A 24996-nucleotide genomic window follows, 5' to 3' on the forward strand; every position below is an offset into this window, starting at 1 on the left:
TCACATAATAGTGCACGTAAAAATATTTATCTAATTTTTTTTTTAAGCATTTATTTCTTTTATTGTTGATCAATATGGCTTACAGCCAATAAAAACCCTAAAATAAGTGTCTCAGGAAATGTTACATAAGACTAATTGGTACTTTTGGCAGTGTGGGCAGTGTGCCAAGTCCTGCTGGAAAATGAATCCGCATCTCCATTAATTTGTCAGCCGAGGAGCGCATGAAGATCTGTAAAATTTTCCGGGGAAACACTGCACTGACTTTGGGCTTGATAAAACACAGTGGACCAACACCAGCAGATGACATGACTCTCCAAACCAGCACTGATCATCAGTTAATTTTTCATTTCATTTGGAAAGTTCAAGCTGCTTGAGGTCTAGTGCGAAGTTTCCACCAATTGGTGATGGTTTGGAAAATCATGCAGGACTTGCCATGTGACCACTTGGTTATATAATCTGTCCTCTATTAAACAAAATAAAAGTAAGGTGTGTTGTCTGCTATGGTAATTTCACCTATGGGGTAAATAGTAACCATTGCACATCCATCACGATTGGCTTTTGAGTTGTTCACCAACACTAGATGCTGGGAACGCATGCATTTACCCCACCCTCTCATTACACCAGAACTTATTTACCAAACACTATTCCTGAGATTTCATATACGCAGGTAATGCATTAGTTTTACATTTAAAATGGATTTTATAGCTTGTTGCAGTGAAGCAGCTTTCACTGTGCTTGTTTTATCGTTCTACAAACTCAGTTTTCCTCTGCTGTCCTCAGTTGAACCCTAGTCACATCCTCCTCTGACGTAATGTCCTGTGTTAATCCGGGCTGTGAGTGTGTATGTGTGTGAGGATTTGTACTGGCTCATGTTACTTTACATGGAAAATAAAAATATATAGTTTTGAATTTAACTAATTAAAATATTTTCCACATGAATAAAATATAGCAAAAACAATTATGTGGAAATTTTTTCACAAAATTTTATTTTAAGGTAATTATATTATTTATTCACATTGAAATTATGTACACACTGGAATCAATGGTAATTTTTCTTTTTTCATTGTAGTGCTGAAGTAGAGGTGGAGGGTGGCTCTGTGAGCTTAGAGCATTCTCGCTGTCTTCATGTTTGGTCAGGAAATGGTTGAGGACAGACTCTGAGGCGTTTTCTGGCGACATCAGGCTAGAGTAAATAAACGAGTGCATATTTACAGCAGCCTGGATTTCTAGTGGCACTGAGAAAGAGTTGTGAAGCCTGGAGAGTAGAAACGCATTGAACATAAGGCTAGTTTTAGACCTCAACACCTGGAACCGCCCACCCAAGACACGGTTTATCCAAAATTGTAATGTTAAGTAATTTAGCCAAAACATATTTGTCTTCTTAAATTTTGCTCTGGAACTACACTGTCTGGCCAAAAAGGAAAAGGTCTCCATCTGGATTTAAGTAAGTCAATGATCTGGGGTTGCTGCAGTTGGTCAGGTTTAGGTTCAGCAACAGTATATGCTTAAAGAATGAGGTCAGCTGACTACCTGAATATACTGAACATAGACCAGGTTATTCCATCAATGGATTTTTTTTTCTTCCCTGATGACACGAGCATATTCAAAGATAACGATGGCAGAATTCATGGGGCTGGAATTGTGAAAGAGTGATTCAGGGAGCATGAGATCATCATTTTCACAGTCCAGACCTTAACCTCATTGAGAATCTTTTGGATGTGCTGGAGATGTGCAGTGGTCAGACTCTACCATCATGAATGCTGCAAGATCTTGGTGAAAAATTAATGAAACACTGGATTGAAATAATTCTTGTGACATTGCAGAAGCTTATCGAAGGAAAGCCACATTGGTCCAACTGACACAATCTGCCAGCTTCCCAGACATGCAATAAGCCTAGAATTGAACAACTGTTGCAGTGCTAATGGTAAAATGCCCCTGAAAATTGTTTTTAGCCTAGGGGTGCTTCCCAAATGTGTATTAATTATTAATACTAACTCGTTTTGAGTAAGAACTAGTTTTATTCTGTTAGTATAAAACATGTAACATGTATAACACACTGCAAAATGAGATATGGTTGGGCATGGAGGTTTAGTGTTCCTTATCATGGCATCCTTTGGCACATTTGCCCACAGATGTTGCAGCTGGTCCTGTGTATGCATGATTGGTAAAAGATCTGGCGACCAGGCAGATAAAAAGTGTTGCAGTCTGGCAGAGACGTTCCTGGGAATCTCTTACTGTGTGTGGATGAGCATTATCCTGCTGAAAAATGATCAGACCACAGTTGTAGTGTGTATCTTACAGTATAAGTGTGTAGTGCACAATTGGGACACAGCCTACGTTTTGGCTCGAACTTTGTCAGGAAAATAAGAACCAAAATATCTGTTTCTTGGGGAAATAGGTTTGGGAGTTTATTCCCTTTGTTGCAATAACAGCATTTACTCCTCTAGATAGGCTTCATACAGTTGATGCTAAAACAATTATGTCAGGATTTGATTGCAATTAGCCATACAAGCTAGTAGGGAAGGGCAGATACCACTAGTTTTGGATCACAAACAACTTATAAACTCACTCCAGAGGTTTCACTGCTACACACCCCAGTGCTGATAGGCTTTGAATTCCTTTAGCTGGTGTTTAGCTGGCCATTTGGCACTGGGCATGCTCATGTTTTCTTTATGGCAGCTAGCGACTGCTCCAGTGAGTTCTGTTCTTTTGAAAATGCTTGTCTATATAGCTTTTATAATCTAGCTGTCTGCAATTCATTGTCTACTTCTGGTGCATCTTAAAGTGGCTGAATTCCCTGATGAGAGGGGGTGTCTGTATATTCATGGACACTCCATTTAGCATGCTAACCTGGTGGCTATAAGCATCCGTTTTTGTTTGCTACATTATCTTTATAGCTCCAGGGCACAGCCGAGGAAGAAAACTCAACAAACATGTCTACGTTTGGGGAAAAGAGATTTTTTCTAAATTAGATTTGGATGGAGTTTGTTAGCACTAACTATTACTGTAATTTTTTGAGTTCCAAATTGAGCTGGCCTTACAGCAGAGCTTGGGGACAGTTTACACCCGGAGCCAAGTGTCTTTTTCCCAGCAGGACTGTCTGCGAATGTGCGGGTGGCCTGGCCATGGGGGGTAAGTGAGTTTAGGAGGGGTTTGACCTGGGCTGAAAGATACTCACTGATGAAAGATGAGCTGAAAGGCAGAAAGCTTGTAATGCAATATACCCATTTCAAATGCTAACACATATGCAGGTATAATCATGGCCCAAAGTGTAGGCACCCCTGAAACGTTTCCGATAATTAAGTATTTCTCCAAGAAATCTTTTACAGCTACACGTTTGGTTATACAGGTTTTTTTTCCTAATTTCCTATTGTGTGTAGGAAATAATTGTCATAATATCACACAAAACTCCAAAAATGGGAGAGACAAAAGTATTGCCACATTTTAAAATATTGGGTAAATAACTTTCAAACATGTAATGCTTATCTAAACTCGCCTGTGGCATGTTAGAGTGTGTTGATGAAAAAAAAAAAAATCCAGTTGAGAGGTGTAAGAAGCTTGTTGATGGTTTTAGACAGCAATTGATTTTTTTCCTAAAGGTGTGCAACCAATTATAATACATTTTTTAAGTTTTGTGTGAAATTATATTAATGTTGGCTTTTTTCTCTTTTCTCTCTTTTGTGTATAACAAAACCTGTAATTGCATTAATTATCTGAGAGAAATACTAAAATTTTTGACACTATATTTCTATGTTGCCAACAATTTAACATGACTGTATAATAGTTTATGCCCACATATACATCATTGTAATTATTATTACATAATTAGGTTATCTCCATTAACATAGTTGCACACTGACACTGCAATATGCATTCTATTTCAAGTTTTAGGCCTAAATATCTGACCATTCATCCACTCAGCATGTGTTGCCATTGGGGAACAACTTTTGTTTCCTTACAGAACTTTTCAGTGGTTGGTTCCTCAAAAAACAGTAATTGAAACCAGCCTTTTAAAACGTTATATCTTATGGAAAGCACTATTTATTGTAATACATATCTATATACAGCACTATGTTTTTATAATCTATATTGCTCAGCTTTTGGTGAACAGTACCTCGACAGTTTATATAAGCACCTGAAACTGCAGCCATTAGCTAGCTTGCTTGTTTGGCTTGAACAGTGAAAGGCTATTTATCTCTGAGTATTACCAAGCCGAGACGAGCTCTCGGGGACTGGAACATGAGTCAGCACGGAACACAATACACCCTGTGTTACTGGCATGTTTTTGTGTAGGGTTGCCAGATATTGCAAGTAAAACTAAGCAAAAGCAGGTTGTCTTTCTCAAATTCTGTCTTAAACTGTAACTAACAGTGGAGAAGAGATGTGGATACACAAGTTCTCTCCATACGCTAGAAGACTTTTGAAAATACTTTAAAACTAGAAGTCAGGGCTTCAAGCGGTGCAGCATCTAAGGCACTTCCCCATGATCCGAGGATAACTGGTTCAAATCCCTTGCCATCAGCAGCTGGAGTCAGAGAGAGCATAATTGGCCTTCCTTCCTCTTTGTTCCTAAAGTGACGTTGGTGAGCACAGGCATCTGTTAGCTATTGTATTGGAGCTGAGGATCCAGCACTTTCCTCTAAGTGTGCTAGTTGTCTTCTGCCTCCTAGTGTTTGGAGTCCTAATGAGTGGACTGGATTTTTGGTCTTCTAAATTGAGGAGAAAAAGACTTTTGCAAAGACTGAAAATCTTGAAAAGTCACTATTTGCAACTAGATTCCTTTTGAGATTATTTCCCCTCTTGCTCCTGGTGAACAATCAAAATAATAAAAAAAATGGAGTCAACTTGTGGTTGCAGCTTACCTTTTTTCCTTTCACAAAGTTGTTTGGAATGGTGGGAGCATGTAGACCTGCGTAATTTCATTCCAACTTTGGAAATTTCTCTGCAATGGTGAAATTACTTAAAAAAGTCATTTAGTGTAAAGATAACATGAAAGTAAAAAAAAACAGATTACACTGATAAAAAAGCAGTAGTAGACGCCTGTCTGTAGTTTACTTACTTACTTACATTTACACTTATATAGAGCCTTTCTGCCACTTAAGGCACTTAAGGCACCAATCACACTTAACTTACACCAGTGAGAAGTGGCAGCCAATGGCACACAGCACACTCTTAACCAGAATAGAGGACTGCATCGGGCACTGAGAAGGTGACCCAGCACAGAGTGCCAATCCATATCTGGGCATACAGTCATACACACATTCACACACCAATTTTCTGGGCAATTTTAGAGTATCCAATTTACCTGGTTTCCATGTTTTTGGACTGTGGGAGGAAACCAGAGTGCCCGGAGGAAACCCACGCAGACACGGTGAGAACATGGAAGCTCCACCCAGATAGAGACTTGAACCCAAGACCCCAGTGCTGGGAGATGAACGCGCTAACCACTAAGCCACCATGCCGTGTTTACACAATGCTAGCTGCTCAGGTATTCTTAGCTTCCCTTACATGTTAGCTGCATTAACCTCCTTCCTTTAACGCAAACCGAGACGCCTCGGTTGTGAGTTTTAACTGAACCACTTAAAGGGATTACTTGTATTTATGTGTGTGTGTGTATGTGTGTGTGTAATTAAAAGTGATTGGGAGTATGGCTAACATAAGAATGAAGAAAACCGCAATACACTTAAACTATTGTATAATTTTACAATATAAAAACAGCATTAGAAGCCTGAATTTTGTTTGTAGCTTAGATTATTAATAGTGGTCAGAAACCATAGATCAGCTCAGAGAAGTGTGTCTGCAGGCTCACTGGTGAGGTATTACTGGTTAGCTGCAATAGCTTCTTTGCTTTAGTGCAAAGCAAAAGAAGCCACAGACACCAAATATGGCTTGGCCGATTGGCTACATTTCGGGTAAATGTAAGTTTTGGCTGAACCACTCAAAGGGGTTACTTGGATTTTTGTGTGTGTTTATATACAAGACAGAGAGGAAATTACTACAATGCTGGGGCAATGCACTTTTTTTTTTTAAACAGTGCTTAAAAAGTATTTGTTGCACGGCTGACATAAGAACAAAAGTAAATTACATTGATATAACAACAGTAGTAGAAGGCTGATTTTTTTTTGTGGTCAGAAACCACGGTTCATTTTGGTATGAGGCAAGTGTTTGCAGATTCAGACAGTAAACATCATGCTAATTGGTGAGGTATTAGCTTTTCTTACTTGTTAGCTAGCTGCATTAGCCTCTTTGCTCCAGTGCCAAACTAAAAAAGCCTCAGACACCAAACATTGCCTGGCTTAATGACTACATGTGGAGTAAATTGGAGTTTTGCTTGAACCTGTATTTTAAGTGTGTGTGTGTGTGTGTGTGTGTGTGTGTGTGTGTGTGTGTGTGTGTGTGTGTGTGTGTGTGTGTGTGTGTGTGTAAGTGAGATAAAGGAAATTGCCACTACAGCGAGGGATCTGCAGATTCACAGTGGATTAAAAACAGTGTGTTTAGTATTTAGGAAAATACAGGTGGGATTTAATGGTACTTTCTGACTACAGCCTCTTTCTTTCTTCCACTTATTTCTCTTCCATCAGTGTTCTATTTGTCTGTTAGTTCAGCTGGCTAATGGGTCTAGATGTGAAGTTGAAGAGCTCTCTAAAGTGACTAAAAAAGACACAGTGCCCTAATGGCTTCTATACGGAGCCCAGGAGGGGCCACGGATAAAAAAAAAAAAAAAAAAAATTTAATTCCACAATCTTTAATTCCATAGTCTATCATAACTTTGACTCAAAATGGTTTATATAACACACATATAGTTATCCTGTATCAGCAAAATGTTTATTTTCTAAATTAATAAATGGAATTGACTGTATTTGTGTTTTTTTGGTCGCAATAAGCTCCACGGTGGACTCCGCATGCTCTCCCCACACGGAGGTGTCTTGGAGTGGGGAAGCCGAAGGCTCTGCTTGACACCACCACCACGGCAAAATCTGCTCACTGTATTATCTAAATATGAAACTAAAGCATTAATAAGCAGCAGGTTATAAATGTAGCTAACTGATGATAATCACGCAGCCCTATAACAGATCAAGAGCGGAAAAAGCTCCTTTCCCTTTGAGCTTCTTGTCATAGTGCACATAAAAATCTTTCGCTCAAAATAAAGAAATCGTTCAAAACCAAACAATTTGGGCTAAACTGGAATAATGTATGATACAACTGTACAGTTCTGTTTTAAACTTTTCCATTTTTAAAAGTAAGTTTTAAAGTAAAATATCATGATTGTCATGCAAGCTTCAAATTTATGAATAAATATTATAAATACTGGCAGATAAAAAAAGGCAGAAATTAGACAAAATGGGAGATCAATTTGTTAGTTTGAAATAAGAATAATGTTTTGGATTATGTAATATTGCTCAAAGTATACAACGTAGTATTATACCCTAAAAACAATAAACAAATAACTATTTTTATTTTATCTGTACCTTTGTCCATTATTTTATAGATTTCAATGTCAAATAACACCCAGTTGAGTTGATGGCATTCCAGTTAAACATTAGGAAGTGTAAACTGTTTCAAAAACAAAATGACAGAGACTTTGGAGTTTAGCAAAACTGGAGTGACAATTATCTATCAGTGTTTTATGGTGAATCCACTCAAAATATGTTCCTCTTTTAGCGACCCAGGTTTTTGTAACAAGTTAGCATTGTTAGCAAAGCTATGCTAAAAACAATGTTATACAGTATTTTTGCACATCCAAACACAATAAAAACACGTCCACCGCTAGAACCTGGACAGTACTATGTGTAAAAAATGTCCTTAGACCTTGAAGCTCCAGTGCAACACGGACTAACATTGCAGCTAATAATTGATACACAGTTTCAGGGGACTGCTTTGTTTGTCTCTTATCTTCTTTCTGGGCTTAGCCTTATGGTTTGCTCATGTGAGGCATGATGAGGATTACATGGAGGCCAAGAACAGGAGGGTGGGCTGGGGGGTCACTTTATTTTGACCTTGTTTTGTCTGTGACTCCTTTTCCTGATGTAAATGGTGTAATGTAATTCATTAATACTATATTTTAGGGTGACCAAACATCCGTATTTCCCGGGACATGTCTGTATTTCACGTCCTTTCCATATTTTTTTTTTGTCCTGGTTTTTAAATTACCTTCATTGGACCATTAAATTTACAGGCACTAGGCACTATGGTGCTGCGTGTGACAGTCCCCCCCCCGTCACAGTCAGAGCGCGGCACCACCGCCACCCCCCCGTCAACACTCACAGTCAGAGTGCAACCCGAAATTATGGTCACCCTACTATATTTCAAATACGTTTTGATTACTTTTAAGTATAATTAATTATTATTAATTAATTATAGTACACAAAAAAACAGTATTTTAAGACTAAGACAAATTAAAAAAGGTTTTAGAGCAGTCAGTGTCAACCCGACCAACAATGTACCATCATATCAGACATTTTTTCCTTTCTGTCAGTAAGGCCATGTGGCATTGGGTTGCCAGGTATCCAACACCAGACTAAATTGTTGGTCATAAAAGAGAATTACTTTTCTCTGTTATGAAAATAACATTGTTTTGCTACCACAGTTTATTTAGCAAATAACCAGAAATGACCACTCAGTTCATTACTGCATTTCCCAGTTTGGTGAAGTTGTAAATTTGGCAACACTGTGGTGTACAATACAGTGCATTTGGTTGCTGTAGGCCAAACAACCCTGTTCCTCCAGAATTGGTGGCAATAATTTGAATTTGCTATATTAAGTGCTAGATGGTGGTTTATCATTAAAAAAATAGATTATTTTGATTAAATAATGCAAGTTTGTCTTTAATCCCTTACACTCTGTACATACTACATGCTCACATTTCATGTATTTATTGTCATACCTCTTGCCATGAATAACATCAGTTTCATAGGACCCAAAATAGAACCATGTGGGACCCAAAATCTCCTTAATACAGTACTGAATATTTCATTTTCATCTATTAATTAAAATGTATAACAGAATAATAAACCTAGTTTCAGAGCCACAGAGAGTGTTTTAATTGGTTAATTCTCATATGTTTAATATACCACAATTGTAATATTAAGCTGTATAGCCACAGAACTAGTGTTCAATATTTCTTTAGTATTTTGTTCACATTGTGCCACACTGCAGCAAAAAAAAATACAAACAGTTTAGGGGGATCACTAACCGCTCTCACAGCAGCAGATGTTGCCAGATTAGCAGGGCACAGTCTCACTAATCTGTGGTTCCACCCTTGAACACATCTGACACTACGCCCAACACACCCAGCAGGGCAGAACTTGACTTCAGGCCTGTTGCTGTTGATGACCATTGTCTATACACTAATACACTTTTTTTTTAAAGCTTCAGAGTCAGAACTAGTGCTGTTGAATCTATTGTACTGTTACTGTTGACAATAATTATGTGACTTTCATTTTCAAGGGTATGTCTTGCTTGCTAAATTTGAGGCCTATTTTGTGGTAAAACTATTCTTCCATCAGTTATAATAATAATAATAATAATAATAATAATAATAATAATAATAATAATAATAATAATAATACTAGAGAAAACACACTTGTGGGCAAAACCATAGCCTGCTTGTTTAAACATGTAGCACTGTGAATTACACAAGTGATCCTATGAAACCAATCACTGTATAAAATGTATGGAATAAAAACATAGTTATGAGAGGGATAAAGAATGTTTGTGGAATGCTGGTACCTTCACAAACAAGAAAGACATAAAATGTTTCTACAGTTTTCCTATAAGGAGTGGCTAACTTATCAAAATTCTTCAAAAAAATGTGCCTGTGTTTAACTCAGAAAATCAAAAGAATTTATGGATTTTTTGGAATTGCAGGCCTCCTCATCTAAGTTTAGAATATGATGATGTTAGCATTGCTGATTCCAGAAATAGGACTGGGAAAATTGATGTTTATATGTTGTAAGAGGAATATTTGCTGTAAATAAAAAGGCAGTCCATGATCCGATTTATTTTTTTATGTATGATGAAATCAAAACTTTTTTTGTTTTAGGATTGTCCCACCATCTTTTAGTTTTGGAGGCCAAACAATCTTTTTTTTTTTACCTTTGACAAATTAAAATATGCAATTTAAGGATCACACAAATTGTATTCTAATTAGAAACACTTGCTGTCTTATTTATTTAGCATTCATTCACTTGAAACAAGTTAAGGTGCCCCATATGACCCCCAACTGATTAACAATGGTACTTGTTGTGCTTTTAGACTTCAGTTACTAGGGATGTGCCATATTGTGTCCTTCACAATAATATCACAAACATTTTGACACAATAAAACAACTCCATATTGTATTATTGTGAAATTCTTAAAGCAGTATGTTTTGTATTTGTTTTGCTATCTACTGAAATTGCTCATATGGTTTGTTTGTCGTTTATATACAAGCATTGAAAATATTCTGTACTTTAGTTTTTTGGTAGATTTTTGTTATTACATTTTTTTACACTATTGTTATTTTATACAATATCAGGGTCTTGATTTAAGAAATGGACAAACATTTGTAGATTTTTTTTGTTTCTACTGAATGTATGAAACTCATATATTTATACTTAATAAAATTTGAATATTGTTGCAATAGTGTATGAATAAAAAATAAAAATGTTGCAGTAGAATATTGTTTTAAAAATATGCCCTGAAATATGGTAATATTATGCTTTATTATATTATCATATTTGTTTTTGGCCTTTTTGTGTAAAAAATTGTGATGTTTTATTCATCACCAGTTATTATTATTATTATTATTATTATTATTATTATTATTATTATTATTATTATTTATACAAAAAAAAACATTTTATCAGCATGTATTTGTGAATGCAGTAAATGTACAATTATTTAAGTGAAAAATATATGACAAATATGGAGGAGAGGGGGATATAAATGAATTACTTTTAAAATAAAAGTTTTCTTGATTGTTGATCTCTTGAAACGTCACTAATCGGTTGGACAGTGATTCGATCACTTCGTTCGTTTGTCTGCGCTGTGCGGAAGCCTCGGCTCTGAATCGATTCACTGAATCTTTTCGCTGATGCGGGGCGGGCTCGAAGCGCTGGAGTGCTGTGCTGGAACCAGAGTTGCCAGGTTCGCGGTTTCCCCGCCAAATAGGAAAAAAAATCAGGGGTGGCGGGGTGCGTTTTTTGGGCCGCAGTCGATAAAAAAAAAACAAAAAAATGCTGTTGCCTTGGATGTCAGGTCACCACAGCGGGCAAACGTGTCGAATCTTCCTTGATTTCTACAATATGCACCAAGGAGAACATAACGACATAGGGGAAGACAGCGGGGAAAGTGAGAGAGAGAGAGAGAGAGAGAGAGAGAGAGAGAGAGAGAGAGAGAGAGAGAGAGAGAGAGAGAGAGAGAGAGAGAGAGAGAGAGAGAGAGAGAGAGAGAGAGAATCACAATGTAAACACAATCACAAGGCTTTGAAATAAATGTTAAAGAGAAGAAAAAAGAGTTCAGGAAGGGCGAGGAGTTAATAAATGTCATTTTTTTTTGCTAATTATGTTACTATTAAATGTTTTTGACTGCCATATAAAAACGAATAAAACACTAATGTTTAAGATAAATAACAATACTGATAATAAATCCCTTATAGACAGAACACTCTAGGACGTACATTTATAGTTGTTTTGTCTTTTACTTCAAACGTGTTTAAGCTTCGGAAGGGCGGGTTTTAAACTGACTTTGGGCTGGCATTGTTTTGTAGGACCTGGCAACCCCAGCTGGAATTAACGTGAGAAATGAATTAATGTGAGAAATATGCAGAGAGGGTTCAGAGAGAGGCTCCGCCGGACTTTTACAGGTTAGGAAAGTGAAATTAATGGTGCTTCTTGTTCAGAAATTCAGGAATCAGGAGAGTCAGTGTTTTGTTTTGAGTGCCGCCCCGTTAATGACGTCGTGACGTCACGGCCGTTCCGTAACACGGCCATGGTGGCGGAGCCGCGGATGATTCGGGGAGGCTGGTAACGCGCGCGCACGAGCGTGCGTGTGTGTGAGTGAGTGTGTGTTTCAGACCCTCCCGCATGGAGCTGCGAGCCGAACCGGTCGTGGCGGATCTGGAGATGTCGGAGCCGAAGAGCGGGACCTCCGAGCCGGACGAGTACGAGAGCCTGCCGCCCCACGCGTCCCTGGCCACGCACATGACAGCGGGCGCCGTGGCGGGAGTACTGGAGCACACGGTCATGTATCCGGTGGACTCGGTCAAAGTAAGCCCCTCACACGCGGCTCCCTCCGGCTGCTTAACGCCCAGCTGGGCTCGCAGGGGTCGGGCTACGACTCGCAGCTATCCCGCGGCCGGAGTTTAAATCAGCGGAGCTGGCTAACAGTCAGTTAGCCTGCCTGCTGCTACAGTTAGCACCATTAGCTAAACTTACTGGAGAAACTTTGGGCACTGGGTTAACCTAGCTAAGCGTAAAGATTGTACAGTTTTAGGCTCCAGACTTGGACTAACACTAACTGAGCGCGTTTAACTAACTGTCCGCTTTCTCATGAAGGTTTCTTCTTCTACAGGAATACTGGTGAGAAACCAAACTTAGATTAGATCAGTTGGGTTAGATCAGATCCTGTCTGGTCCTGCACTGCAGGAACTCAGCACGACTCATCAGGATCCAGCACTGTAACTACTGTACTTAACCTAGCTTAGTTTAGCTAACCTACAGCTCTGAAAAAATAAGAGACCACTTAAAAATTATGAGTTTCTTTGATTTTACCAATGTTGAAAACCCCTGGAATATAATTAAGAGGAAGATGGATGATCACAAGCCATCAAACCAAGCTGAACTGCTTGATTTTTTTGCACCAGAAGTTATCTAAAAGCAGTGTGTAAGACTGGTGGAGGAGAACATGCCAAAATGCATGAAAACTGTAATTAAAAAACAGGATTATTCCACCAAATCTTGATTAAAGCTTAAAACTTTTTGAATATGAACTTGTTTTCTTTGGATTATTTGAGGTCTGAAAGCTCTGCATCTTTTTTGTTATTTAAATAATTTCTCTTTTTTTGCAAATAAATGCTCTAAATGACAACATTTTTATTTGGTATTTGGGAGAAATGTTGTCTGTAGTTATAGAATAAAACAACAATATTCATTTTGCTCAAGTGGTCTCTTAATTGTTTTGCAGAGCTGTATATTTAACTGACAACTGATTCAGAGCGAAAACAAGAAGTTTTACTGTCCTTAGAAGGACTTGTCTTTTTACTGTTTACGCTTCAGACTGACTAGAAAGACATTCACCCATTTAACATATTCACTGAAAACTAACTAAAGTAATTTATCAATAAATAAATATTTAAGTAACAGCAACGTATACACAGAGTTTCACTCTACTGGCTAATAATAATAAGTGTAGTATGATGTCCTTTAATTCATTGTGTACTTTATATATAACTAATAAAGCACAGCCATTTGGGGCTTACAGTATAGGATCTACAGTTGGAAATGTCAGAGATAACCTTGAAGGTCAGCCAAGTACTGTATAGCTTAGCTAGATATTTTACTCTGTTACATTTCTTTTAACTTTCTTAGTAATAAGGGATGTAGTGCTTGTTTTTTTCATGCATTTTGTAATGATACACAAGCATGCAGGACTAGAGGATAGACCATGTAGTTAACCTAGCTAGAGCTGGTCAGGGGTAACCTTGAAGTCAAAGTAATGTAGTTAGCTAGCTATGTTTAACTTTTCTCTGTTTGTGTGTGTGTGTGTGTGGGGGGGGGGAGCTATATTTTGATAATATTATTTTATATTCTTTTACTTAAGAGAGCACTGTTATTTTGACATTTCTGGATTGTGTAGATTAGAATATTGATACACATCATATAGGCTGCTACATATAATTTAATTTCTTTGTAATGCTCATCATAATACAGCACACTTTTGGTTTATGAATGCGTACGAACTTGCATCAGTATCTCAATACTTATGTTCATGCTGTAAAAAAAACAACATAGAATACTTATGTTACTGATGCAATTTCAAACATTTATTGGAATGAACGCACAGCATTAGTGCCATTTTCCAAAGGAAAAGGTAAAGCATTAAAAACTTTTAATCTAAGTTAATGTAAAGAGTAAAGTATATTCCAAGTGAATTTTATATTTAATTGTCTCTATTGGCTAATTTTCCATGGGCCATTTGCATTTTAACAACACCACCTTCTTCAAAATTGGACTGGAATTTGGGCTGAAAATATGTCACAGATAGAAAAAAAAAATAAATCTGCATGAGCACATGAAGGAGATAATAATTTATGGTGAGATAGTAATTATATGATGATGCTTTTTCATTCAACATGAAATTATTCAATATTATTTTTAACTCGCAACAAGTTAGTTAAATGATGCCTGGAACAAATAGAAAAAAAGCTCTAAATGAAAATAAATCCGTTTACAGTGACATTTTTTTTAACAATATATAGGCTTATTATAACATCATTAAAACGTAGTACTGAAGTATTGACATCCCCCCCCCCCACTTTATTCTGTTCTACGGAATCCACAGTTGATGTCCCTGCTCACTCTTCTGTCTTGTTTCCTGAGTGTAATATCCTCTCTTTTCTTCTGCCCCAGTTTGCTTCACGATGTGATGTCATTTAGTGTTGCGTTGCTTGTTTCATTTTTCTCCACACAGATTTAGGGAAAGGCTGGCTTTCTTTTCTTATGTTTACTGTATTGGATGTAAAACAAGTCTTATGATGAAGATGAAAATGCCAGGGTGTTTAGTGTGCACTAATCTTCAGTCCAGCCTCAGCTCGGGCTCTTAAAACAACAGTTCATTCACAGACTCATGCCTGTCTGATAACTCTGAGCTGAGCTGTGTTTGGACGCCGTGGCTCTCTGGGGGGAGAATTTGAGGCCTGTAGTGTCTCTCCTGCACTGTAACCGGAGTCTATTGTGTGAGCACCAAATCGGACCTGTGTGGACCGGGTGTAGCTTGTGAATGAAGCGAGGACTGAGCATCCTTGTTCTCTGTAGTTTGGAAAGTTTCTAGAGTGCGGTCCATCAGCCGGCTTTAGCAGTGTCGGAGTACGTGAAACTTAAATGATCTGGCTCTCTGCCAGATAAGCGTCTGGGGCTGTTCAGTGGACGCTTGCGTAGGCTATTGTCACCGTTTCCTTAGAGGCTGCCAAAATGTGTTCATTCGCCCCTTTTGTGCTGGCCACTGTACTGCTACACATTTGACCGCCACATACTACGTGTCTGGACAGCACATAGCCCCTCAGACACGCGTAATCGCCTAACCAACCAGGCGCTGTTTGCTTTGGCTGAATAGTAACAGAAAGCAGGACAGTGGATGCTGTAGGAGGAAGTGGATGTAGATCCTTAGTAGTATGTAGGGATATACAGATACACAGTATAGACTAGGATCAAAAATAGGCCAATCGGAATATAATAATAGAAAATTTTACTAGGTATTTTGAGAATAATTTAAGAGTAATTAAACTTTAACAAGAGTTTTCAAACTTTACCCAACTGTAGTGACTAATTTTTTTAGGCTGTTAAGCAAATACTATTCCATAAATATGTGATATCTTTAGGTTAATATATTAATGTGTAATTAGAGCTTTAGGGCATTTTTGCACTTCTTAATGTTTAACCATGAGTCTGGCAGATGTTCTTTACATTGTGCGCAAGTTAAATGATGAAATTACATAGACTACCATTGAAAAACACATGCAGGATAATGTTCATACTGACACTTTTAAATAGATGCTTCCTCTTATGATCCATACCACCCTGCCAACTGTGAGTGGTAATGCCATCTATGGTGTATACCCCATATAATCAAGTGATACTGTGCATTGAAGAAAGGTAAATGCCAGTACAACTTAAGAAATTAAATGGCACCGTAAATGCAGTTTTCAACCTCACAAGATAACACCTCACAATGTACGCGTGTGGACATTTTTAAGCTGTCCCCCGAGGTAGTGCTGGGTGGTATACCGGTTTATACAGAATACCGGAGTGGAACTTAGAACCGGCATGCATCGCCAAAGACGCATGCAGCTAGCTAACCAGTTAGCATAACAAGCTAACATACTGCAGCGACTGGAACATAGACATAAATACGGACTGGAGTGAGAGGAATGGAATTGTGCAATCGATCCACAGCTCGTGCAAAATTCATATTGTTTGATATTATATGTACTTTTAACAGTAAACTAAGTCACAAACCTATATAAAAGCCCAGAGATGCAAAAAAGTACTTTGATATACTGTGAAACCATCTAAAAAAATATCTTGAAAAATACTGTGATGTACGTTTTTGGTCATACCGCCCAGCACTAACCTGAGGTAACACTTCATGATTTCTTCACATACTGCTGTCCTGTTAATATATATTTACACGTGACATTTTTGCCTACTGCTTGTTGGCTTAGGCTGTAACCAATGTTTCCTCACATTGGTGTGTTGGTGACTGTATTGAGATAATATGTCTTTACGTACATGCAGTTTTTTAATTTCGATTTTTTTCATACTAACTTTTTACCAGCCTTGTAGTAACTACAAACTACAAAGAGGTGATTATTGTTCTGTGCAGCTCTGTGACCTGCAGCCTGTTTGACAACTATTAATGAGTTCAATAACTGAATGTAATAAGCCTCTTTCAACAAGTCTTACAGCAGCTTAGTAGAACAAAAAAAAAGCTGTTTAATAAAGATAAATCATTTTTTTTTACGCTGGGATCTCCTTCCACTCTAAAACAAGCCACCATGAAGGAGAGTCAGTCGGTTCATTTAGAGAAGAGATCGTGGCCTGATATGTTAGGTGACCAAGTTCACTTAGTGTATAAAGGCAACTCTGAAAGCGGCCTGTGTGTTATTTGTTTCCTGGCCCAGTCAGCCCCAGATTTCCCTCATTGTCATTTTAATGCCTACAGAGCTGGAGGGTCACTGGGTTTACATCTTCTGTCCAGCAGTAGAGGACACTGTAGGAACTTAAACAAACAGTGTTTAAAAAAAAAGAAAGAAAAATCCTGTGTCATGTTTGAGTTTGTCCTGAAGAGGAACAAGGAAAGCATCAAAGTTTCATTCAAGAAGAGGGCAAATCCTTAATTGTAAGATCCTTCCCGCTTTATTTTTGAAGCACTTTGAGCTTGGCTAGAAGATCAGACTGGAAGTTCCTGCCAACTCAAACAGAGCATGTTGTAACCTGACAGTGACGGCACTTCCGCTGGTAGTAAAAGTACAAAGTAATGAAAGTGGAAATTCCAGTATGAGGGAAATTATAAAAAAAAAAGAAAAAAGGGAAATGTTGCTGTCATCTGTGTGCATACACTCTATGGGTCAGTTTCCCAGACAAAGATTTAGCCTAGATGACTCTATTTTGCTTTCAATTAAAAATCTCCATTTAAAATTTTTTGCAGTCTAAGACTAATCTTAATTCCTTGTCAGGAAAATTACCCATATTTGTTCCACAATTTCGAGACATTATTTTTAATGTGTTAATGTGTCCAACTATAACTGACACAGGTTGGACAAGCTGGACATGCGCAGCTTTTTAATCGTAATAAAATAATTGGCAATATAACACGAGTCTATAGTCACCATGACAAATGCCATCCAGTAGATAGTCAGTAAAAACTGACTTCTATACAGTCATGTAGCTTTAGTGTAATACCTCTAGATTTTAGAGGATTTTTTTTGCTACCTTATTATTGATCATTACCTGACCTCTCTAATGCTCTAGCAGCCAAATGTCATCAAATCCTAGGACATACGGTACTTCTGGAATAACCTTCAAGCACTTACATGATTTTTTTCTCTGTGACCTTCATACATACTCATATACATTCAGTTGTTGAACTTATTCACGCAGGTGTAAAGGCTGCACTTGCAAGAGTGTATTCAGTTACAGGAGTGTATTCAGCTAATTTATGTGACAAACCAGTTTTTGAAGGCGTCACAGTGGTATGTTTTCTTCTTACACTGTTGATCAGTCAACAGATATACCACTAGGGCTGCATAATATATTGCATCATTATTGTTATCAGCGTCACATGCGTAATAGTCAGGTCACAGGATGTCAATATGATTTATTTATTTATTTATTTTGCTGCTTATTACAACAGATGGAGCGCCATTGCCATATTGTTATCCTGTAAAATTCTGTAAAGTTCTGTATCGTTCCTCAAAATTAAATGTACTTTAATTTTGGAAATCAGCCACATTAAAACACTGCCTATTCAGTGCTAAGAACCTATTATTTTTTAAATATTTTTTTTTAGTTTTCTGACTGTTTCTGCTGGATAATAGGGGTATCCAGTTAGTGGTATTAAAAGGGATTTCTCTGCTTTCCCCCATGAGGCAAATTTATTCTAGACTAGCCTGGCCTAGACAAACAGTAAAGAGTACAATGTTGTGCATCTGCAGCCATGTGCGATCTCCAACGTTCTATCTATCAGTTAAACAAGGAACTGCATCTTTTTGTGACCAAGGAGCCCCAACAATGAACTTTGCACAGAGCTGCTGTAATCCTTTACTCAAGAATGATATTTCTGTTGACCCGTTAATCATAAAGTGTTGTTAAATGTTGCTGTTTTAAAAAGTATGATAAATATATAATAGTAAGTACATTCGAAAGCACATTTGTAAAGTGTCTTATTGTAAAAATAACCAGTTCTTTGAAATCGATCATTTTATTTGAGTGAATGTCACTGTCTCTTTGCTGTATTCAAAGTCCGAAGGTTCAAGTGCGAATTTTCCCAATGTACAAGTGATTCAGGTGACTGTAAATAGCAGCTTCCTTATTGGAGTGTTTGAGGATGACTAGCTGTTATTTAAAAAAAAGAGCTGAGGAGTCCTCTTCCATCCAAGACTGTGTCACTGTATGACACATTTTACCAACAAGCTGGGAAAGGTATTAGTAGTATCAGTTCATTCTGGACAGGGTGTATAGAATCCAGAATTTGGCCATACAGTCTGCCTTTACCATTTTTTTTCAACAAGTCACAAGAGTGGTAGTATTTAATTGTGGAAGGTTTTAGGAAACACCAAAAGCTGCACCATCTTCAATTAGTTTTTATATTTTTCAGACATTTATCGCAAAAAATAATGAGAGATATTAAATAGTTGAGGTCTATATATTTTATAATAACACAATAATGGTATCATGACATCCCTAAAAAACCCTGATACAGAATAACAGTTTTGGGCACAGGCAAACTAAGGTAAATGTAAACTGAAACACTGTAGAGAAAGTTTTGGAGCCTGCATATTTCTCAGCATACATTTAAACGAATGCACAAGTACTTTTCTCATCCTCTGACTTTGCTATAGACACCTAAAGCCACACAGTGAGATTAATCAGTCTATTGGAGAGATGGGAGGAGGGGCTGGGCTGGGTAAGGGTGTGGGCCTTTATCTCACTAGACCAGAGGTGTGTAAAACACTGAAGGCTCAATCACACTCTTGCACACATTATTGGGTGGCACTGTAAAGTAGACACTACACACACACACACCTAACCTACATAATTGAGACTCTGACCTCTGGTGTAGAAGGTTAAATTTTAACTCCTTCCTCTCTTCCGTGGTTTGTTCTATAAATATCCATACGGCTAGTTAGGTTTAAAATATGACCCTGGTTTTGCACCTGTTTTTTTCTGTTTGCGTAAATGTAAGGAAAGGACAGGTTTTAAATTGATAGGCCTAAATCCTTGCTAAAATAAATGAAAAATAATTTCTCTTGTTGAGGAAAGCTCACTTCTAACTTCCAAAAATCCTTTATGGGATTCTGTATTATTTTAGTATATTAGTATATTTTTAATATAAAATAATAGATTTCCTATTATGAAGTAATGGCGGATTAGCCACAGTGGAAACTTAACTAAGCTAACTGGCGATGCTAACTATCTTCTAAGCCATATTAATTGCTGATTTTGAAAACAGTTTAGATTTGTGAGCTTCAATCGATTGATATGATACATGTATTAGGACAATAGTTTACTGTGTCCTTAGTTATTGAGTTCAGAATACTGGAATGTAACTATTAGCTCAATGCTAGCTTACAGCCAACCTCTGTAGTAGGATTAAAGTGTGCTAGCCCTGATGTAAACTATTTTTCTAAGCTGAATTAATCTAATAAATGTGTAATAACAGATTGATAGGACTGTACTATTAGAAAAGTATGTTTTGTTTAATACTATATACTATGTTTGAAGCTTGTCTCTATGTTACTCAGTTATGTAATTTACTGGCTTTATTCGGGCCTCGAGCAGGTTCTGAGTGATATTAAAATATTAAAAATGCGTTTAAAATTATATCACCAATATTGAAGTATTTTCTATGACGATATCAATATTTATAAATATACAGTATATATTAATAAATATCAATATTTAATTATTGTCTGGTCCTAGTCAGTTTGCCTCTTTGTGTGCTTGGTTGCTCTAAAGACTTGAAAGCAAAAGTACATAATTACATAAGTACATAGAAAAAATTCAAACTATTTAAAGATATATATATTTTTTTCATTTATTTGGTCATATTTTAGATTCATGCTGGTTGATACATTCATGTAAAAATGGTCATGTAATGATGATGATCTTTAAATTAGACACTGTGTGAAAGCCCATGCCTTAGCCAGTCTCAAAAAAAAAAATCTCACTGTCATACTTAATGTCAATTTCAAGGACCCCATAATAGAATCCTGTGGTATTCCACAAGGTCTAGGCCAACAGTTACCATATAATTCACAGGTTTCACGAGTTTCTCCATTAGTATGAATAACTGAATAAAATACCATAGGCATTAGTGTGTTTAGAAGTAGTGTGTTCTTGTGGATCATGATAAAAAGAACACTTTAATTTATAGCATAGGCTTTGGAAACCCATTTTGGCACTTTGAGCCACATCTATTAAGCATCTTTGTGCTGATTTAGGATCACTTCTCATCAGCTGTCTAATAGAATTTAGTAAACCTTTTAATCTGAGAGGTTTGATAAATATGAGCCATTGTTTTTTTTTTTATGGTAAATGCATTTTATCTAACACTGTTGATGCAATTGAAACCTGCATGTTAGAATGACTCAGCATTATTTACCATGGTTTAGTATCTTTAGTATCTTGAATAGTTTCTGTTGTATATATAACGGAAGTTCCAAAACAGGACCTGCGCAAAGTCTCTGAACAAAGTTTATTCATAAGTTGTTCAATAATTTAACCTGAATGTCTTTTATAGACCATTTGAATTGAAGTTGTTGCTATTAGGAGATCTTTGCTGTAAGACGCTGTGTTTTGGATTTGTGCCGACCGCTTGACTAATCTGTTGGCACTACGTCTACCTGAGTAACCCGAAACAACTGCCTTGTTTGTCACGTGTCTGCAAAACTGCCATCTCACTACAAACCAGTCAGAATCAGGATTACCCCAGGATTAGCCAATCAAAATAAAGGAGCAGTCCAAGGCCTACAGTCCAGGAGTGGTTCAAGCGTGTGCCTATAAGAATGACTTAGGCCATCCTCTGAAGTGATGGGGAAGCAGTTTTCTGAAATATTGTAATTGCATTCCAGAACTGAGTGGTTTGGACGCTGCCGATGGACCCTGGCATTGTAGAGTGAAGGCCACACCTTATTAATCACTAAATGAAGGCTGGCATGCTGAGAGGCTAGAGTCTAGGCATCGGACCAACCTAGATCAGGGTGACACACACACACACACACACACACACACACACACACACACATTTGGGCAGTATTCCAGTCCAGGTCAGGGTACAGGGCCTGTCTGTGTTACTTTGCTATTGGCTGTAGTCACCTTTAATGCATAGTGACAAACACAGTCCAGAGTGAATGACAAGCCGTTTTTTTTTTTTTCACACCAAATGTTTTGGGGCACTTAAGGAGTTTAAATGTTTTTTTAAATGGACATTTTATGAAATATAAATTTCATTCAAGACTGCAAAAAAATAGGACACCCCATGAAAACCTTTGATCTTCATTTAAACAAAATATAGAGAGTCTGTCTTAACAATGACATTATATTTATATAATTTTTCCCTAAATTGTCTCCCCAATTTACATGGCCAATTGCCCAACCCACTAATTAGGACTCCCCCTATCACTAGTGATGCCCCAACACCGGTAGGGTGAAGACTAATGCATGTCTCCTCTGATACGTTTGAAGACAGACTCTGCCTCTTTTCGAACTGCTGCTGATGCAGCATTGCCGAGTAGCATCACAGCTTGCAGCGACTCGGTTCCAATACATCAGCTCACAGACGCCCTGTGCTGCTGACATCACCCTTTGGAGTAATGTGGGGAGAGAGCGCCATCTACCCACCCAGAGGTCAATTGTGCTCTCAAGGCACTGGTAGCCGATGGCAAGCTATATAAACAGGATTCGAACTGGCGATCTCCTGCAGCGTTTAGCCCGCTGGACCACTCTGAGCCCAACAAAGACATTATTGATTTATTGTACAAATATACAAATAAATCTCAATAGGTTTCGCTGACCATGATATCTGTTGGAATTTATGGCAAGTTACAAATGAATAAAGAGCACCAATATTTTTTCTAATAGAACAATTACTAATACATCAATAATTGCATATCCATACACACAGAGTGTGAGCATGGAAATGATCAAATATATTAAAATATATCATTAACTAATAATGTTTAGCGCAGGTTGGAATTGGTGTGACTTGCTCTTGATTGTTTAAGTTAGTGGATCACCTTGGGAAGATCCAAGTAGCCATATAAGGTCTTTAGAAAAAAGATTGTTCATGCAAATAAGAGTGTTTTTAGAAAGGCCTCAGAACAATTAAAGATCAGACATTTAATTAGAACAAAGTTTTCTTACTTTTTCCTCACTAGATAATTGCATTTTCATTACATTTTTCAAACTTGTTTTATTTTTGTTTTATTACTTTATTGATAAAGATTGTGTCCTTATGTTTAAATAAGCATATCTAAAACTGTTTAGGAGTCCTCCAGCAGTGCTGCCATCTTCAGAAGATTCAGACTTGTTGACACACAACATTTAAGCAAGCGTAAATCTGCAGATAAATAGGAATTAAGGGATAAGAGAGCAGCACAATAGTGGAGTGGGAGTAGTTTGTTTATATAGAGCTAATCTTGCTTCAGAGGGACTGTGGTAAAATCAGTTACACTCTAGAATTAGGGAATAGAGAAAATACAGTGACTTAGATGAATGTTTACTCTGATTGTGTGGATTTCTGAAAACATAGAGGAAGATCCTTTCTAAACCTATCTACCTACTACAGTCAATGCCATAACAATGTGCAGTTTTGGTTGAACTGAGTTGATTCAATTTAAATAATGAAATAGAGTTAAATAAACCCAAATAATGTTACAATATGAACCCATCTTTTACGTTGAATGGACAAACCACTTTCTACATTGTAGAACCCAACTAATGTAAACATTTTTAAAGCTGTTATTATTTTAGGGAGTAAATATTTACATATCTGTATTGCTTTATTACACATTAAATATTAAACATGGCAAGGCTCAAATTGGGTTCATCAGTTATTCAAACATGGGCGCAAGGGCAGGGAATAGCGCCAAAAATCGTATTTATTTATCTAATATAATTTATTATATACACTAATTTAAGACAGAATGTTTTAAAAAGTCAGAGCTCCAGAGAGCAGTTTTCACCTTCAGTGGCCTTTTATCCTTGGAGGGTTTGCACATATATAATGGTCTTTTTACTTTTTTCATAATTTGACCCGGTATGCTGTTGTGAGGGGAAATGCTAAGTCTTTTCTTCCAGTCAGTCTCAACTAGTCTAAATAAGTATGTTTTTGGTATTTGCTGCAAATACTGCATAAAAATACATCAAAAGTGCATTTTCAGTTTCACGGTAATGTTTAATTTAGAGATGGCAGGATCTAATAATTTAGCTTATCCTGAGAGCAGACAAGGCAATTTGATTTGTGTTTTGCACATTGCTGCAATGCCTTAAGGCCTGGTAGTTTCTTGTTCAATTGCTAAATGACTATTGGACCTTGTACAGGCCTACAGGAAGTTATTAAATTAATTAATCCCATAATCATATTAATTTAATGCAAAATGTGTTGTTGAATCACTGGCAAATTTGCTGTGCAGAGCATCGATGTTAAAAGTTTTCGGAGTTAACCAGTGTCCAGCTCTAGTGCATTTTTGAGTAGCTTATTTTTTGGATATAAATATGAGTAGCAGCTGTTTGCAGGAGTAGCAGTGCCTATTTGCCTCTCCACAGTGTTTGGCATTCTTTGCTCTGGTTAGGGGTTCGAGCACGTAGTGCTAGAAACCCTATTGTAATTGTTCTGATTATTATTATTATTATTATTATTATTATTAGGGGTTCGAGCACGTAGTGCTAGAAACCCTATTGTAATTGTTCTGATTATTAGGGGTTCGAGCACGTAGTGCTAGAAACCCTATTGTAATTGTTCTGATTATTATTAGGGGTTCGAGCACGTAGTGCTAGAAACCCTATTGTAATTGTTCTGATTATTATTAGGGGTTCGAGCACGTAGTGCTAGAAACCCTATTGTAATTGTTCTGATTATTATTATTATTATTATTATTATTATTATTATTATTATTATTAGGGGTTCGAGCACGTAGTGCTAGAAACCCTATTGTAATTGTTCTGATTATTATTATTATTATTATTATTATTCTTATTCTTTTTCTGCCATAGAAGTGATTGGGCAGAAGAAACCGTAAGGCCTACAGGGCTGAGACTTGGTCATATGGTAGTACTTCTCACCGCTACTCAGATTCAAAAGATGAGCCCGATCGGCCTCAAGGGGGCGCTATGGCGAAGGTCAACGCGTTAGGCCACGTAACTCCCACGCCCTGATAGCTAGAGTAAAAATTCTTGCATTATATGATTCCTTGGTTAATGGCAAATCAAAAAGGTCAATAGAACCACTAAGCTCCGCCCACTTAGATTTTTTGCTATTTAGCATAATATGCAAAACCTACTTTTGAGAACTTGTCCT

At 37.2% G+C, this 24996-nt stretch overlaps 1 protein-coding gene across 1 annotated transcript in view; it reads left to right on the forward strand.

The window, feature by feature from the left end:
* The first annotated feature begins 11807 nt into the window (after nucleotides 1-11807).
* slc25a37 (solute carrier family 25 member 37) overlaps nucleotides 11808-24996 on the forward strand; it is a 58493-nt gene continuing 45304 nt past the window's right edge. Inside the window, exon 1 of the mRNA XM_007235226.4 lies at nucleotides 11808-12248. Coding sequence (XP_007235288.2) covers nucleotides 12066-12248 — 183 coding nt within the window. The 5' untranslated portion in view covers nucleotides 11808-12065. The remainder of the gene's footprint in view (nucleotides 12249-24996) is intronic.

This window comes from Astyanax mexicanus, chromosome 12 (assembly GCF_023375975.1).
Source record: "Astyanax mexicanus isolate ESR-SI-001 chromosome 12, AstMex3_surface, whole genome shotgun sequence".
NCBI classification, from domain to species: Eukaryota; Metazoa; Chordata; class Actinopteri; order Characiformes; family Acestrorhamphidae; genus Astyanax; species Astyanax mexicanus.